Source organism: Bos indicus x Bos taurus, chromosome 11 (assembly GCF_003369695.1).
Source record: "Bos indicus x Bos taurus breed Angus x Brahman F1 hybrid chromosome 11, Bos_hybrid_MaternalHap_v2.0, whole genome shotgun sequence".
NCBI lineage: Eukaryota > Metazoa > Chordata > Mammalia > Artiodactyla > Bovidae > Bos > Bos indicus x Bos taurus.
The window spans coordinates 92,840,479-92,859,902 of NC_040086.1; the positions used below are offsets into that span (position 1 = coordinate 92,840,479).

Below are 19,424 nucleotides of genomic sequence, written 5' to 3' on the forward strand. Positions count from 1 at the left end.
CCTTAAAAAACTAGAAAGTACTAGAAGTAATACAACTAAAAAGCTTCACAGAATACAATCAGTAAAGACAAATGCTGAGACTAAATAAATACAGAGTAAAAGAGTAAATATTGCTGGCTAAACTGTAACAATAATAATTTTCTCAAGAAGGGCAAAGAAAACTAACAGGAAATTTCCATTAATGTTTCCAGGTCATTACAGGGATTTTTGCCATTTGAGACCATGTCTTGGATATTTTAAGCTATATAAATTTTAAACAGATTCCATTGATAAAAGAAATCACCTTAATCCTTTCCTGTTTACTTCAGAGAATTTTACCACTTGTACCTCTGAGAGTGCAGCTGGGGGAGTGAAAAGCCTTAATCTACTCCATATCTCTGTCTACCACTTCTGGTTTCATCACCAACTCTAAATCATCACCCAAATCCAGCTACTTCATCCTGTCTCTATACCTGGCTGGGTCCTATATGAATTTTTTCTTAAAAAAAAAAAGAAAAAAACTTATCTATCTACCTATTTATTTATTGCTGCTTCTGATCTTAGCTGCATCATGTGGGATCTTTCATTGCAGCATGTAGGGCTCAGTTTTCCTGAGGCATGTGCAGTCTAATTCACCGTCCCCTGCATTTCAAGGTGGATTCTTAACCTCTGGACCATCAGGGAAGTCCCTGAATTTTCTAACTGGCCTCCTTGTACTATATAGTCATTATTGCCCCTACAGTCCTTCTCCCCACAGTAGCACAATGATCCTTCCACAGATCCCATGATTGATCCTGTCTGCTGTTTTAAGAGCCACCCATGCCAGCAGGTCTCCAATGTTACTGGGAATCTTCACTCCATGGTGTACATGCTCTGCCTACCCCTATACACCCCTCCCACCCCTCATCCCCTCTCTCAACCCTCTCCCTTCTCCTACCCCTCTCCACCTACCATATTTGAGCCCCACCTGCCCTCCTTCTGCTCCTCCAAATATATATGCTCCTGCCCTGTTTACACTTCCTGCAAACACTCTTTCCCACAATTCTTTACTTGGTTGAGTCCTTTTTAATCATTCATGGTGAGTTATTTGCTGACCACAAAATTTAAAGCAATCTGCTAGTGATAGCTATATTCTGCTTCATTTTAATTCTTCTTTGTTTTTTATAAAAGTCTTTGTATATTACAGGACTCCTTTGACTAGCATGTTATCCATAGAAAGGCAGGAACCATTGTTTCTCTGGTAGTTAGTTATAGTCAGTACTCACTGAATATGTGGAACAAATAAATGAATGAGTTCTGGGTACCAAATCAGAGGGAGACTGGTAAGGAGGTTAAGATCACAAACTCTAAAATCAGAATCTCCAGGTTTAAACTTTACCTCTCTTTCAAAGAAACTCATTCCTTTATCAACAAAATGAGTATAATAATAACAATCTCACAGATCTGTTTAGGTTTAAATGAGATAATGCACAGCTATTAATATCCTGATTCCATCTTTGTTTTATACTTTTGTTTACATATAGACAATATGAGAGCAAGAAAAGTTTTGGAAGCATCATCCTTCATTTTATTCCTTAGTTTACACCAGTGAGATGAAACCTGGAAACCACACATTCAGTGTCTCTGAATTCCTCCTCCTGGGCCTGTCTGAGCACCAGACACAGCAGCCTCTTCTCTTTGGCATCTTCCTGAGCGTGTACCTGATCACCGTGGTGGGGAACATCGCCATCAGCCTGGCCATTGTCTCTGACCCTCACCTCCACACCCCCATGTACTTCTTCCTGGCCCACTTCTCCCTCACTGACCTGGGTTTATCATCCACCACGGTCCCCAGGATGTTGGTGAACATCCAGGCTCACAGGCATACCATCACCTATGCTGGATGCCTGTCTCAGATCTACTTCTTCCTGTGGTTCATTGGTCTAGATGTTTTCCTCCTGGCAGTGATGGCATATGACCGGCTGGTAGCCATCTGCCACCCTCTTCACTACACCTTGGTCATGAGTCCCAGATGCTGTATCCTGCTGGTAGTCATGCCCCTAATCCTTGCTCAGGCTTACTCTCTAACCCACACCCTTCTCCTGGCTCAGATATCCTTCTGCACTGACAACATCATCCCCCACTTCTTTTGTGAACTTCTGCCCCTGTTGAAGCTCTCTTGTTCTGATACTTATGCCAACAGGTGTGTGCTGACATACTGGGGAGGGGCATTAACCATCTTGATCCCCTTGCTGATTGTCATTTCCTATGCCCGCATTGTGGCTGCCATAGTGCACATCCCCTCAGCGAGTGGCAAGTGGAAAGCCTTCTCCACCTGCAGCTCCCACCTCTCAGCAATTTGCTTGTTCTACGTGTCTGCTATTGGGGTGTACTTCATTCCCTCCTCTGCAGATTCAGCCAGCAAGGACAGGATTGCAGCAGTGATGTATGCCGTGGTGACTCCCATGCTGAACCCATTCATCTACAGCCTGAGAAACAGAGACATGAAGAGTGCCTTGAAGAGATTCCTGAGCAGAAGGGCACTGCAATCTCCATGAGGTCAAACACATCATTTGGGGGAATTCAGGGGAAATCAACTTATAGAGTTATCTTGGTGCCTCCATTCAAATTCTGTATCTGCCACTTGCTAGCTTTCAAACCCAGGGCAAATTAAATAACCTTCAGTTTAGTTCAGTTCAGTCATTCAGTCATGTCTGACTATTTGTGACCCCATGAATCGCAGCATGCCAGGCCTCCCTGTCTTAGTGAGACACAATTTCCTTACTTGCAACTTTTAAGTCACTTCAGTCCTGTCCGACTCTGTGCAACCCCATAGGTGGTAGCTCACCAGGCTCCCCCGTCCCTGGGATTCTCCAGGCAAGAACACTGGAGTGGGTTGCCATTTCCTTCTCCAATGCATGAAAGTGAAAAGTGAAAGTGAAGTCACTCAGTCGTGTCCGACTCTTAGCGACCCCATGGACTGCAGCCTTCCAGGCTCCTCCGTCCATGGTATTTTCCAGGCAAGAGTACTGGAGTGGGGTGCCATTGCCTTCTCCCCTTACTTGTAAAAGGAGGTAATAAAACATTCTCTATCATGCAGGGTTTCTGGAGAGGTTACAAGAAAAAAATGTGTGCATATGCAAATTCATTTTTTATGGTAAACTCTTAGGAAAGTTCATTATTATGTACATCATCATTTGAGTTTTTTCATTTTTATTTTATAATGGGAGTACAGTTGATTTACAAAGTTGTATTAGTTTCAGGTATACAGCAAAGTGATTCAGGTATACATACACATATATCTCTTCTTTCTCAAATTCTTTTCCCATTTAAGTTATTACAGAATATTGAGCAGAGTTTCCTGTATTATACAGTAGGTCCTTGTTAGTTATCTATTTTAAATGGGTGGGTGTGTACAGTTGCTCAGCCATGTCTGAATCTTTGCGACCCCATGGATTGTAGTCTGACAGCCTCCTCTGTCCATGGCATTTTCCAGACAAGAATACTGGAGTGGGTTGCCATTTCCTTCTACAGGGATCTGCCCAACCCAGGGATAGAACCCGCATCTCCTGCATTGGCAGGTGAATTCTTTGCATATATCAATCTCCAAGTACTCTGTGTTGTGTAAATTTATTTAGATCTTCATTATTTTCAGCAATAGACAATATGAGACTTTGAGGCAAATATTGTGCAGAAGAGAAAGCAAAAGTTCAAACAGGCTAAATTATATACCTGAAATAATTAATTATTACCACAGGAAGTGGCAGAGTCAGAATTTGAACTGAGATATCTGATTCCAAAATGCATACATTTGGTTCAATGGACATGAAATACACATATTCTTCTCAGTTTCTAGCTTTCTCTTTTTTTTCCTTCCTTCACATTGTTCACATACACAGTTCTAATCAACAACTTCTCCCAATACGAGCAAATGATTTGAAAACAAGGTAAAGCAAATAAGAAGCTGGAGAATGAGTGTGAAACAGGCCCAGAGATTCTCTCTCCTCGGGAATGCACACCCTCTGCTTAAGCATAAGCCCTTACTTAGATATCCTGCAATGACTTGTGAATCAAGCCACATGATCAGAGAGAAGGGAACTTGGGACCACATTGTTTGAGACTCTTACCAAGTTTCTTTCATGAAACCATCATCTTTCTTCAGCAATATGGCAACAGTCCATGTTAGATCTGCTTTAAAATGTAACTATCAATTTCATTATTGCATCCCCCCTAAGGATGCTGCTAAGGATATATCCTAACAATGTGCAGAGGACTTTTTAATAAAATGTATGCGGAAGTTTGGAACCTGTATTGCACTCTGTATTTCTTCCCCACATAACTCAGATTCTACTGAAATCTCACTGATAAACTCAGGTTTTTAAAATAGTTTTTAAATGAAAGTAAAACTTACATTAGTATCAGAAATACTTGGGTTTGTAAGTTAGATTTACTGTTCACTGTCTGTGTGACTTTCAACAAATTCTCAACATCTCTGAGTCTGCTTCCAAATATAAATATATGAATAGTATTTGATAGCAACTACAGTAACTATCATCTAAGGCTGCTGTGACAATCCATATAAATGATAACACATAAAATGCTTACCACAGTGATACTTATAATCTGAAAATTCTGTGTAAAATACAAATAATATTGAAATATGATTGTCATTTCCTATGATATTTCTCCCGGCAATCTTGATTCCAGTTTGTGTTTCTTCCAGTCCAGCGTTTGGAGTGTGTCTTAAATGCAGTAATTAAAGAGTGTGGAACTAGTGAATGAATCAACAAGTAGGCAAGTGAATTGAATAGAATACTCAGAAATAAAAATTTAAAATATATACAGATAGAACTTCAGAATAGGCAAGTGAATAGAACAAAACAGAGTAGAATACTCGGAAATAAAAATTTAGAGTACATACAGATAGAACTTCTATGCTTGTACAAAGATGCATTGTTTAATAAATGTCCTAGAATAAGTGAATTGCCATTTGTCATACAGGTGCTAGGAAGACACATGGTAAATTCCTCTTTAACATCAATATTGAGAATAACTTTCATTCATAATCAAGAGGTAATACAAATTGAATAAATTTGATCATATAAAAACTTAAAATTTTCATGACAAAGAAATCCTATAAACAAAGTAAAAGACAGTTGACAAACTGGAAAAAAAAAGAAAGATATTTACAATGTCTGTCACAAATAAAGACAAACAGCATTTAAACTGAGAGAGAAAAGCATACCAACTCTATTCACTTCCTGATAGGATGTAATAAGGAGACACTTGCACTTTTGTGATATGTCAAAGTGTATCTGCTCAGTCCAATCATGAAGAAACATCTAATAACTCCAAATGAGGGATAAAATTCTACAAAATAACTGTCCAGTAGTCTTCATATATATCAAGGACATAAAAAACAAAAGAACTATACAATATTAAAGGAAATTTAACAGTGAAATATAATGTGTGACCCTGGATTAGCTCCTAGCTTAAAAAGGATATTACTGGGATAAGTAAGAAAATTTGAAAAAAGTCTACTGATTATTTAATAGAAGTTTATCAATATTAATACCTTGATTTTGATAAGCACTCTAGAGTAATTGGGAAAACTGGTTATCAGGTATATAAGAATACTGTTCAGTATTTTTGCACTATTTTGAGAGTCTAAAACTATTTCATAATTTAAAAATGTAAAATAATTAAACACAAAAATTTTTTAAATAATAAATAATAATGAAATATGTAGGAACCCATAAATTAACCACCATACTTCTAAAAAGAGATCACCAGTCAAAAAATAAAAGAACAAGGGAAATAAGATAATATTTTAAGTTGCAAGATGTAGAAAAGACAACATATCAACAATGACAAGCTTCAGATAAAGCAATGCTTAAGGGGAAATTTATCACTTTAAATACTTACACTGAAACAGAATAAAAAACATCAACAAAAATAACAAAATGCTCTACCTTAGAAAGCTATAAAAGGCAGGATAAAAGATACCAGAAGTAGAAGGAAGACATAATAAAAATAAATACAGAAGTACTGGAACACAGTATTGATAAGGGATAGAGAAAATAAAAAGAAACAAGTTGATTCTTTGAAGAATCAGCAAAACTGATAAACAGCTACCAGATAGTTAGGAAAAATGAGAGAAAGCAAGTTGAATATATCATAGGAGGAGGAATTCTCACTAATCAGTGGTAGTAAATTTTATATGGACAAAATTGTCCAACTGGATGAAATAGACAAATTCTTTGAAAAAGAATAGCTAAGTCACTTGCTATACAGTAGAAAATCAAGCACAACATTGTAAACCAACTATACTTCAATAATTTTTTTAAAAGATAAATGCCAAAGGTAAATCTGAGGATTGTGAATTTAGTTCACTTTTGCTCCCTTTTCTCATGCAAAGATGGGCTCAATAAAGGACAGAAATGGTATGGACCTAAAAGAAGCAGAAGATATTAAGAAATGGCAAGAATACACAGAAGAACTGTACAAAAAAGATCTTCACGACCCAGATAATCACAATCGTGTGATCACTCATACTCACCTAGAGCCGGACATCCTGGAATGTGAAGTCAGGTGGGCCTTAGGAAGCATCACTACAAACAAAGCAAGTGGAGGTGATGGAATTCCAGTTGAGCTATTTCAAATCCTGAAAGATGATGCTGTGAAAGTGCTGCACTCAATATGCCAGCAAATTTAGAAAATTCAGCAGTGGCCATAGGAATGGAAAAGATCAGTTTTCATTCCAATCCCAAAGAAAGGCAATGCCAAAGAATGCTCAAACTAACAGACAATTGCACTCATCTCACACGCTAGTAAAGTAATGCTCAAAATTCTCCAGGCCAGGCTTCAGCAATATGTGACCTGTGAACTTCCAGATGTTCAAGCTGGTTTTAGAAAAAGCAGAGGAACTAGAGATCAAACATCCACTGGATCATCGAAAAAGTAAGAGAGTTCCAGAAAAACATCTATTTCTGCTTTTTTGACTATGCCAAAGCCTTTGACTGTGTGGATCACAAGGAACTATGGAAAATTCTGAAAGACATGGGAATACCAGACCACCTGACCTGCCTCTTGAGAAACCTATATGCAGGTCAGGAAGCAACAGTTAGAACTGGACATGGAACAACAGACTGGTTCCAAATAGGAAAAGGAGTACATCAAGGCTGTATATTGTCACCCTGCTTATTTAACTTATATGCAGACATCATGAGAAACACTGGGCTGGAAGAAGTACAAGCTAGAATCAAGATTGCAAGGAGAAATATCAATAACCTCAGATATGCAGATGATATCACCCTTATGGCAGAAAGTGAAGAACTAAAGAGCCTCTTGATGAAACTGAAAGAGGAGAATGAAAAAGTTGGCTTAAAGCTCAACATTCAGAAAACTAAGATCATGGCATGGAAAATAGATAGGGAATAGATAGCCACCAGTGGAACCAGTGGCTGACTATTTTTCTGGGCTCAAAATCACTGCAGACAGTGATTGCAGCCATGAAATTAAAAGACACTTGCTCCTTGGAAGAAAAGTTATGACCAACCTAGACAGCATATTAAAAAGCAGAGACATTACTTTGCCAACAAAGGTCCATCTAGTCAAGGCCATGGTTTTTCCAGTAGTCATGTATGGATGTGAGAGTTGGACTATGAAGAAAGCTGAGCACCAAAAAATTGATGCTTTTGAACTGTGGTATTGGAGACGACTCTTGATAGTCCCTTGGACTGCAAGGAGATCCAACAAGTCCATCCTAAAGGAGATCAGTCCTGGGTATTCATTGGAAGGACTGATGTTGAAGCTGAAATTCCAATACTTTGGCCACCTGATGCAAGGAGCTGACTCATTTGAAAAGACCCTGATGCTGGGAAAGATTTAGCACAAGAGGAGAAGGGGACGACAGAGGATGAGATGGTTGGATGGCATCACTGACACAACGGACATGGGTTTGGGTGGACTCTGGGAGTTGGTGATGGACAGGGAGGCCTGGCGTGCTGTGGTTCATAGGGTTGCAAAGAGTCAGACACGACTGAGAGACTGAACTGAAGTGAACCGAACTAGATATACTAATGAAAGACAAGAATTGACAGCATGGACAGCTAGCCACTAAAGGCATGATATGAAAGCCAAATGGCTCCACATAAGTATTTAAAGAAACCAGCCAAAGCACAGCATGTACTGGCAAATCACACCCACTCCTGTTCTGAATCCACGGTTCTGATGGGAAAGACTAGACTCGTGGAGCAATATTTGCCACCCCAAAGTATCTCTTTGACTTGTCATTTAGTTCAAGTTGATGACAATTAAGGCCTAAAGGACTCAGGAAGAACCTCGACCTTTCCCAGAACTCCCTAAAATAAAGTAGACAGAGGACCTTTTCCAGGAGGGGAGCCATCACCATAGATCACCACGGTTTGAACTAGTGGTAGTAGACAGAGAGGAACCTAACAAAGTCTGTTAATATTTCTCTCTGTGCCCAATGTTTATAAGACATTCATAAAATACACAGATGATTCACATTGTAGGATTTGGGGGCTTAAGTGAATGATTTTGAGATCACTTTTCTCAAAATGTAAGTCAATACAGTAGGGGATGGTATTCCTTTATAAACACATGGGTTCTACAGAGTGAAACTGCAAAATATGGATTTAGGATTAAAGTCCCTGAGAAGACAGTGTGTGAATTTCCAAAAGCCTGCCCAATGCCACCTTCATATCCTTATTCCTGAGGCTGTAAATGAAGGGGTTCAACATCGGTGTCAGTACAGTGCCTATACTCACCCCCAGAATGTGATGAAGGAGGACACAGGTAGACCCCAATAGCCATGCCATAGAACAAGAAGACCACCATGAGGTGGGACCCACAGGTGGGGAAGCCCTTTTGCCTGCCAGAGGCAGATGGGACCCTGAGGATGCTGGAGATGATATGTGTGTGTGACAGGATGATCAGGGAGAGAGGACCAGTCAGTATCATGGAGCCCACAGCGAACAGGGTTACCTGGTTGATGCTAGTATCTGAGCAGGAGAGTTGCAGCAGAGGGATCACATCACAGAAGAAGTGATGGATAGTGTTGTCTGCACAGAAAGCAAGCTTGGCCATGAGCAGGATGTGTAAGAGGGCAGCGAGCTTGGTGAGAACCCAGCACGATGCCAAAAGGAGCATGCACACAAGAGGACTCATGAGTGTGGAGTAGAGAAGGGGCCGGCAGATGGCCACATAGCGGTCATAGGCCATCCCCCTCAAAAGGAAGTCATCCAGTGCCCAGAATGTCATGAACAAGTGCATCTGGGCCAAACATCCCCCACAGGATATGGTCTGACTGTGAGTCTGAATGTTCACCAGCATCTTGGGAACCATGGTGGAAGAAAAGCCGGCATCAGCCAATGAGAGGTCGGCCAAGAAGTACATGGGGGTGTGGAGGTGGGGGTCAGAGCCGATGGCCAGGATGATGAGCAGATTTCCTAGCATGGTGACCAGGTACATGGCCAAGAAGATGCCAAATAGGAGAGGCTGCTGCTCTGGCCTCTCAGAAAGTCCTAAGAGGAGGAATTCAGTGGCACTGGACTGGTTGTTCTGGTCCATGCCACCACACCTTCTGAAGGGAGAGAAGACGGACATGTCAGAGACTATACAAAAGGTGGTACTTCTAACTCTCTTTGAAAGAGACCCCGCTCATCCAGTTCATATATGCGCACATCCCAAGTCCTGGATCTTCCCACGTGGTGCCTATTGTCCCCTCTTCATCTGATTTAGGCCTCTTACTCAGGCTTCTCCTCATAATCTAACTTGCACTATCTGCATTTTGGGTTCCTGCCCATAAACAAAGCTCACCAACCAGCTTCTCACCACCAAGTATGTTATATTCTTGCCAACTGCTTTATTCTGCTGACCACATGGGGGTCACCAGTGTTGCTGTGGAACCCATAATATTGCACAACAAAATAAAATAATCAATACCAACCAAGAAATATCCAAAATAATATTTGAATATACTGTTTGCCTGCCACCACCCTTGAAGCCCTGACTGAAAGGCAGTGCTCACTGGCCACTGTGGTTACTGACAATCCCTTAGATTATCTGCCGTCAGCCAAGCGGGCATTTGTCCCCTGAAGGGTACATGTTGCAGTATGTGAATACACAACACAGAGTTAATCAGAGAGCACAGCACATGCTTTGTCCTTCCAGCAGAACATTTCCCCCCCTCCCACTCCTTAACCACTGAGAGTTCCCAAACCCTCTCTCTCTTTTGTCAAAGCCAACCTGCTTGCTCACACCCAGCTCTCCCCAGGAGTCCTTTAGTGTGAGTAATACACTTTCTCTTAAATTATCTTCCTGTCCTGAGTTATTCAGATGTCTCTGACATCTGAACGGAATCATATGCCTTCTGATACATGTGCTGTGTATACCTATCAAAGATTTGCAGTGTGAATATTTGATACACACACACGTATTAATAATAAAGCAAAACATGGTAAAATGTTAGTCTTTCTGGAATGTGGGCAAAGGGCATACAGGAATTCATTTTATCACCTTTACACACATTTTTCTAAGTCTGAAATCATTTAAAAATTAAATTAGAAAATTCTGAGTCCCAGCTGGAACTCTGCCCAAGGTAAGTTTGAGCTTGGAACCATGCCCAAGAAGGAAGGAATGCCAGTCAGCCTTGGCATTAGAGACACTCTCCCCTGTGACTCCTCCAGTCCCCTCTGGCTCCTGGACATGCTACTCCCAAAATGGTAGTAAGAAATTGGCCGATTAATCCACAGGAGCTCCTCCTGTACTATGAAGAGAAGCTGAGGATTTAAGCAACAGTCTGAAAGAGGTGTCTGAACTCATGACAAGCACAGGTCAGAAGGAGCTGGAAATCCACACTTGCCGAAGGATCTATTTGGGTTTGAGTGTGAGTATATCTGTGTTCATGAGTGTGTATGTGTGTATGCTTGTGTACAAGTTGTCTGATAAGCATGTGTGTATTATGTATGCTTGTGTATTTGTTGCTTGGTAGTTTGTGTGTGTGGGCTGTGTATGATTGTGTATGTGTTGTTTGATAGTCGTGTATGTGTGTGTCCTCTGTACCTGACTCAGCCTGATTCTCTTCCTGAGTTAGACCCAGTCCAGGCCTGTTTTAGCACACAGAGATCTAGTTGTCAGCCTCTTAATGTGCAATTAGCAGCTCCTGAGTGGTGCCCATCATCTTAAATATCTGCCTCCTGTTGTCATGATGGGGCATGTCCCGCAGCAGGCAGGCATTACAGTTCAGGGTGAGGGTTCAGCATTGGGGCTGCTGGAGCAGATGCCCGACCTCACCAAGGAACCAAGGTCAGACAGGGCTCAACCTCCACTCGGCAGCCAGAGCTTAGTGTGTGTCCAACCTGTGTTTGTGGGTGACACACTTGAGAGTGAGAGCAGGAGTGTGTGTTGTTTGCTTCTGTCTGTGCGTGTGTCACGAAGGGCACAGGTTGGTGGTGGTGGTGAATAGGCTTAGCCTACCCATGCTAACTGCCTTCACCTCGCAAGGATTTGGGGCATAAGCAAACCTCAATTAAGGGAGTGTGTGTGCTGCTTGTTGTGAGTGCACGGCTGGGTGTGCTTGTGTGTTGTTGTTGTGTGTCTTGTAAGATTTTTGATTTGTAGTTGGCCTTGTATGTTTTTGATGGTGTGTATGTATAGTGATGAGCTATGTGTATGCAGTGTGTTTATGTATTTTATAAGGTGTGTCCTGCTGTGCCAGTGGTGTGTTGTGAGTGTATGGTTGGATGACACATGATTGTGCATTGTATATGTCTTGCTTTGTGTGTTATTTATGACTTGTACATATATGAGTGTTTATGATCTGAACCACAGACTGGTTATCCTTCCCCTGGAATGAGTCTCAGACACAGATGACAGGAATCCTCAGATCAGCAGGGTGTGTGTGTGTGCATGAGAGAGAGAGATTTCTATGTGTGTTTGAGGACTCCTGATTGTCGGGAGAAATATCAATAACCTCAGATATGCAGATGACACCACCCTTATGGCAGAAAGTGAAGAGGAACTCAAAAGCCTCTTGATGAAAGTGAAAGTGGAGAGTCAAAAAGTTGGCTTAAAGCTCAACATACAGAAAATGAAGATCATGGCATCTGGTCCCATCACTTCATGGGAAATAGATGTGGAAACAGTGGAAACAGTGTCAGATTTTATTTTTCTGGGCTCCAAAATCACTGCACATGGTGATTGCAGCCATGAAATTAAAAGACGCTTACTCCTTGGAGGAAAAGTTATGACCAACCTAGATAGCCTATTGAAAAGCAGAGACATTACTTTGACAACAAAGGTTTGTCTAGTCAAGGCTGTGATTTTTCCAGTGGTCATGTATGGATGTGAGAGTTGGACTGTGAAGAAAGCTGAGCGCCGAAGAATTGATGCTTTTGAACTGTGGTGTTGGAGAACACTCTTGAGAGTCCCTTGGACTGCAAGGAGATCCAACCAGTCCATTCTGAAGGAGATCAGCCCTGGGATTTCTTTGGAAGGAATGATGCTAAAGCTGAAACTCCAGTACTTTGGCCACCTCATGGGAAGAGTTGACTCATTGGAAAAGACTCTGATACTGGGAGGGATTGGGGGCAGGAGGAGAAGGGGACGACAGAGGATGAGATGGCTGGATGGCATCACTGACTCGATGGATGTGAGTCTGAGTGAACTCCGGGAGTTGGTGATGGACAGGGGGCCTGGCATGCTGCGATTCATGGGGTCACAGAGTCGGACACGACTGAGTGACTGAACTGACTGACTCACTGACTTGCATCCATGATCTCAAGTATCTTCTTATGTGACCTTCTTCTAGGGTAACATCAACTGATATAACCAATGCTCCAAGTGACTGTTTCCTGTAAAGGAACCGCCCTCATTTTCAGACACCTGAGAGTGACTGAGTGTCTCAAAGTTTTGTATCTCTTTGCTTCATTTAATGTCCCAGCAAAGAAACACTAGGCACCCTGCTGAGTGAAGTTAGAATGCAGGAGCGCCCCCCCCCCCAAAAAATGGGTGCAATACCTTGGAAGGCCACTTAATTCTTTTATTTCAGTTTCAGTTCAGTTCCGTTCAGTTCAGTCGCTCAGTCGTGTCCGACTGTTTGCAACCCCATGAATTGCAGCACACCAGGCCTCCCTGTCCATCACCAACTCCCAGAGTTCACTCAAACTCATGTCCATCGAGTCGGTGATGCCATCCAGCCATCTCATCCTCTGTTGTTCCCTTCTCCTCCTGCCCCCAATCCCTCCCAGTATCAGAGTCTTTTACAATGAGTCAACTCTTCGCATGAGGTGGCCAAATATTGGAGTTTCAGCTTCAGCATCAGTCCTTCCAATGAACACCCAGGACTGATCTCCTTTAGAATGGACTGGTTGGATCTCCTTACAGTCCAAGGGACTCTCAAGAGTCTTCTCCAACATCACAGTTCAAAAGCATCAGTTCTTCGGCGCTCAGCTTTCTTCACAGTCCAACTCTCACATCCATACTTGACTACTGGAAAAACCATAGCCTTGACTAGATGGACCTTTGTTGGCAAAGTAATGTCTCTGCATTTGAATATGCTATCTAGGTGGTCATAAATGGAAGCTCACAAATTCTCAATAATTATCGATGGCTTAAACATAAGCTATGGAGAAGGCAATGGCACCCCACTCCCAGTATCAGAGTCTTTTCCAATGAGTCAACTCTTCGCATGAGGTGGCCAAAATATTGGAGTTTCAGCTTTAGCATCATTCCTTCCAAAGAAATCCCAGGGCTGATCTCCTTCAGAATGGACTGGTTGGATCTCCTTGCAGTCCAAGGGACTCTCAAGAGTGTCATAATATCAGCAGCAAACATAAGCTAATGTATGTGAGAACCTTTTGGCATCTGGAAAGTATAGAATTATGAATGAAAGGAATTATCTAGACAGAGCACTAAGAGAATTCAGGACAGCTTCAGTTTCCTTGCAGCCCTCAAATAACACAGAGTGTCTGGCGTCCATGACAATGAAAGGAGATGCTTCCATATTAAAGGCACAGAATCTGATCACATGAATAGTATTAGACTGAACTACATGAAGTAACTAATAGCTGATCATTTTTAACCTACAGAAAAAGGCAATTTTATATGTGTAATACATATATATTCTTATATATTCTTATTTGTATATTCCTATACATATGTTCATGTGTATGTATGTATATGAATATAGTTCAATCTATATCTGTATGGGATATATACACATATGTATATGCCCCAGGTTCCATATATGTTTTTATACAGTTCATCTATGTATGTATATATAAACACACATTACCATATATATGTGAATATATATGCATCCCATCTCTGACGGCTACATCAGCTACATGCCTGTGAAATTTATATCATTTATGTTGTCATTTCCTAAAAGCTTAAAAGCAGAAAGAACACTAATTCTTAATACCATAAAGATTTTGTTATAAGGCTGACATATTAATTTAATTAGTAAATGTATATAAAGTGTTAGTTGGTCAGTCGTGTCCAACTCTTTGCTACCCCATGGACTGTAGCACACCAGGCTCTTCTGTCCATGGAATTCTCCAGGCAAGAATACTGCAGTGGGTTACCATTTCCTTCTCCAGAGGATCTTCCCTACCCAGGGATCAAACCCAGGTCTCCTGCATTGCAGGCAGATTCTTTACCATCTGAGACACCAGGGAAGGCCAATAATGTATGAAAAACCCTTAGCATAGTGCTGGTAACATAGTATAATCCGCTAAGTGTTCACCATCATTATGAAAGATAGTCTGTGGACCATTTTGTTTGGGGAGCTATCCTGGCATCAAGTGGTGTTAAGCCATTTCTAGAGGACCAATGAGTTTATAGCTATAGGTCAACGGCACTAACCAGGGTCCCAGGAGGTGTTTCACAAGGCTCCAACACCACCACCTCAGCCCAGAAACACCTGAGATCAGTTTATAGAGACTCATCTACTATTTCTGCCACAGTGAAGTATTATGGTTTGGCTCCATCTCATTGGCATAAACTATCCCAGCATGTTTATAGAAAATATTCTCACAGAAGAAAGGGACCTTGCCTTTCTTCTTCACTGCTGTGTTTTCAATCATGAGTAGATGGCAGGGTTCAGACTCAATGTTCAATAAATAATGGTTGAATGAAACAGCAAACATCCTCTGGCCTTTGTGCAATGAGGTCTTGTTGGCTACTTCTGGGTGTGATGTTTCCTGGATCCAGACTGGGATAGAGCAAGGATGCATGCATCCACAGGGGCTAGAAATGAATAGGAAGATAGTTAAAAATTCATTGTTTTCTCAGAAAATGCAGTTCAGAATATATCCCTACCATTCGTCCTGATGTTCCTAAACCCTCTTTATCCCCAGCACGGTATGAGACCTGAGAACCAGAGCAGCGTGTCCGAGTTCCTCCTCCTGGGACTCCCCATCCGGCCAGAGCAGCAGGGTGTGTTCTTCGCCCTGTTCCTGGGCGTGTACCTGACCACGGTGCTGGGCAACCTGCTCATCCTCCTGCTCATCAGGCTGGACCCTCGCCTCCACACCCCCATGTACTTCTTCCTCAGCCACTTGGCCCTCACTGACATCTCCTTTTCATCTGTCACCCTCCCTAAGATGCTCATGAACATGCAGACACGATGCCAAGCTATCACATATGCAGGGTGCATTTCACAGGTGTATTGCTTTATATTCTTCGGTTGCCTTGACAGTTCTCTTCTTGCCGTGATGGCCTATGACAGGTACGTGGCTGTGTGTCACCCTCTCCACTACACTGCCATCATGAGGGATGAGCTTTGCGTCATCCTAGTGGCTGGGTGCTGGCTCGCCGCTTGTGCCCAGGCTCTGTTGCACACCCTCCTTGTGGACCAGTTGACTTTCTGTGCAGGGACTGTCATCCCTCACTTCTTCTGTGATCTCGCTGTTGTGCTCAAATCCTCCTGCTCCGACACCTCCCTCAATGAGCTGCTCATCCTCACTGAAGGAGGACTGATCTTCACCTTGCCTTTGGGTGGTATTCTGGGCTCCTATATCCGCATGGCAGCCATCATCCTGAAGGTCCCCTCCTTCACAAGAATCTTCAAAGCCTTGTCTACCTGTGGTTCTCACCTCTTCGTAGTGTTTTTATATTATGGGACAATTGCAGGTGTGTACTATTTCCCCTCATCAGGCAACTCCAAAGTCAAGGACATAGTTGCTTCATTGATGTACATGGTGGTCACCCCCATGCTGAACCCTTTCATCTACAGCCTGAGGAATAAGGATATGAAACATGCTCTTCAGAAATTTTTCAGGACCGTGGGCACCCCTGGCTATTGTTAATTCCTTCCCTATGTCATGGACACTTATGAGGCTGTAAAATATGTTTCCTTTAGAAGTTGTAACTTGGACAAATCTTATTGCTGACACCATTTTTCTCTCAGTCTCATTTTATATTTTCTCTCATCTTTTTCTTAACCTGATTTTTTCCCCCTATCTGCTCTCTGAATTCTATGTATTAATGTTTCTGCACTGAAATTCCAACCACTCCTATGATGGTCACTGCAAGCTGTGAGACTTTGAATCCACTTCCCTGAGATTTTAGTTTTCTTGTCTCCATATTTTTCTTCAGTAATCTTCTTGTCTTGTACTGATATCAACACATAGTCATATGAATTTTCTTAATACCACCAAATTTCTCTTATTTCATGTGTGAGGAATTCAGAAGAAGTTACCAAACTGGTTTATCTATGGAATGGTATCAATTACAGCTGGCATTAATTAATATACAATTTTAACGTGCAATTTATTTAATCCTCAGCACCATCCTCTTATAAGGATGCTAACATTTTCCAAATTTACAGAGAAGCAAAGAAAAGTCCAGGCTTTCCAGATGGCACTAGTGGTAAAGAACACACCTGCCAATGCATGAGCCATACAAGACAAAGATTCTATCACTAGGTGGGGATGATTCCCTTGAGGAGAGCATGGCAACCCACTCTACTATTCTTGCCTGGAGAATCCCATGGACAGAGCAGACTGGCAGGCCACAGTCCATAAGATTGCAAAGAGTCAGACACACCTGAAGCGAATTATCACACACACACACACGCAGAAGTCCAGAGAAATCAAGTAAGTAACTGCCCTTACTTACATGTCTCGGACACATATGGCTTTAAAACCATGTGTTTAATCAGATTATTTTATTGCCATTATCTTGATCTCTAACGCTGTTTACCAGTTTGGATGTTTTTGTCCTTATATAAAGTATACAATAAATACTCTTTTGTGGTCCACTTTTTTTGCTTCAGTATCACTATGGCTGGAGAAGGCAATGGCAACCCACTACAGTACTTTTGCCTGGAAAATCCCATGGATGGAGGAGCCTGGTGGGCTGTAGTCCATGGGGTCGCTAAGAGTTGGACACGACTGAGTGACTTCACTTTCACTTTTCACTTTCCTGCACTGGAGAAGGAAATGGCAACCCACTCCAGTGTTCTTGCCTGGAGAATCCCAGGGACAGGGGAGCCTGGTGGGCTGCTGTCTCTGGGGTTGCACAGAGTCGGACACGACTGAGGCGACTTAGCAGCAGCAGCAGCAGCAGCACTATGGCTAACTCAGTCTCAAGGCTTTGTAGTTTTCTAATGTGTCTATATGCCTTCATGTACTCATCCATTCTAGTTTTCACTGATATTTGGATTGTTTCCAGCTGGGACTTGTGTATATACCTAAGAATGGAGTTTGGGGTTCACAATGAATGCATATTTTCAGCCTTAATAGTTTGCATCAGAAAATGAAAGTGTTTGTACCAATCATCCTTGTAACATGTGAAACACTAGTCTACTTCCTCACCACATTTATACCATCCGTCTTTTCCACTGCATACATTTTTATGGATTTGCAGAACTGTGTTATGATTTTAATTTACATTTGTCTGATACCTCCTATAATTTGTCCCCTTTGCCTCTGCTTGTTAATCATTTGGGTATCTTCTCTTACAAAGGACCTCTTCCCAGTTCTTTGCTGCTGTTTTATTGGGTAGTCTGCTTTTATAAATTACTTTCCAGGAATTCTTTAAATATGATAGTTATGACTCCTTTTTTGGATATATATATATATTTATATAGAGAGAGTTTTTTTCTTCCATTATGTTGCTTGTTTGTGCACTGTATTAATGATTCTTTTGTCAAACAGAAGTTCTAATCTTAATGTAATAGATATTTTTCCAATCTAGTTAATTCTGTTTGTGTTCTGTTGAAGAAATTTTTGTCTATCCAAAATTCAAGATATTACTCTAAGATTTTTCCTTTTAAATTTCTTGTTTTAATATTCTTTGATATCTGTATTTAAAATCCATCTGGGTTCACTTCTTATATATGTTTTGGATATGGATTCAGATTAATTTTTTTCCATATGGATATACAATAGATACACAAGAATTTACTGAAAATTACATCCTTTCTCCACTAAAACTACAAAATCATTATATCGTTTTTATCATAAATCAAATGACTGAATATGCTGTCTTAATTATTTTTTCCTTTCATTTAAATTTTAGATTCTGCTTGACAGAAACCAAAACCAAATTATTGTTATTTTATTTGGGAGGTCATTGAACATATGAAACAGCTTGGGGAGAACTATCATCTTTAAAGTGAGAAAACTGTAGCATACAAACAGTATTACATTCTTTTTCATGGATAAATAATATTTCATTATATGGACAAACCATGTTTTATTTATGCAGTCTTCAGTTGCTAGACATTGAATTCCTTTACAATTTTTTTGGATATTCTGAATAATGCTGCTCAGAACATTTGTGCAGAAATTTTTGTAGGCCTGTGTTCATTTCCATTGGATATATACCTAAGATTGGATGTTGAAGGATTGTATGGTGAGTCTATATTTAACTTTTGAGGAACTACCAGACTGTTTCCCAAAGTAGCCACACCATTTTACATTCCCACCAGAAATATAAGAAGGTTTCAATTTCTCCATATCCTCACCAGGACTTGAAATTGTTTTCCTTCTTGGTTTTCATTATCCTAGCAAGATTGAAGTGGTATCTCATTGTAGTTTTGATTTTTAGTTTTCTAAAGATGCTGAGCATCTTTTTCATGTGCTTATTGGCCTTCTTTATATCTTCTTCAGAGAAATGAATGTGCAGATCCTTTGTCCACTTTTAAGCTGGATTTTTCTAACAAGTTGTAAAAATTATACATATATACTTTAGAAGCAAGTCCTTTATCAGATATATAATTTGCAAATATTTTCCCATTTCTCACCCCCATGAAAAGTAAGCTGACTTTTCATTTTCTTGATCATATTACTTTAAGCATGAAGGCTTTAATTTTCATGAAATTTAATTTTTTTTTCTTTTGGTACTTGTGTCAGGCCTAAAAAGGTTTTGTCAAACTCAACATCTTGGAAGTTTAGTCTTATGTTTCTTGTAATAGTTTTATAGTTTAGCTC

At 40.9% G+C, this 19,424-nt stretch overlaps 2 protein-coding genes across 2 annotated transcripts in view; one reads left to right on the forward strand and one right to left on the reverse strand.

Moving 5' to 3' along the window:
* Nucleotides 1-9,552, reverse strand: part of LOC113900790 (olfactory receptor 1J4-like) — a 19,327-nt gene extending 9,775 nt beyond the window's left edge. The window contains exon 1 of the mRNA XM_027554431.1: nt 9,067-9,552. Coding sequence (XP_027410232.1) covers nt 9,067-9,552 — 486 coding nt within the window. The remainder of the gene's footprint in view (nt 1-9,066) is intronic.
* Nucleotides 9,553-15,350: 5,798 nt separating this feature from the next.
* On the forward strand, nt 15,351-18,007 carry LOC113900872 (olfactory receptor 1J2-like). Its single transcript, XM_027554489.1, has 2 exons — nt 15,351-16,257; nt 17,940-18,007. Exons 1-2 carry the CDS (start codon nt 15,351-15,353, stop codon nt 18,005-18,007), a joined length of 975 nt encoding a protein of 324 aa, XP_027410290.1.
* The last annotated feature ends 1,417 nt before the right edge of the window (nt 18,008-19,424 follow it).

What these genes read in the sequence shown, in the direction of transcription:
- LOC113900872 (XM_027554489.1), top strand. Translation starts at nt 15,351, where the DNA reads ATGAGACCTGAGAACCAGAGCAGCGTGTCCGAGTTCCTCCTCCTGGGA. An exon ending in TATGAAACATGCTCTTCAGA is followed by an intron (nt 16,258 to 17,939) that starts AATTTTTCAGGA and finishes AATCATTTGGGT; the next exon opens with ATCTTCTCTTACAAAGGACC.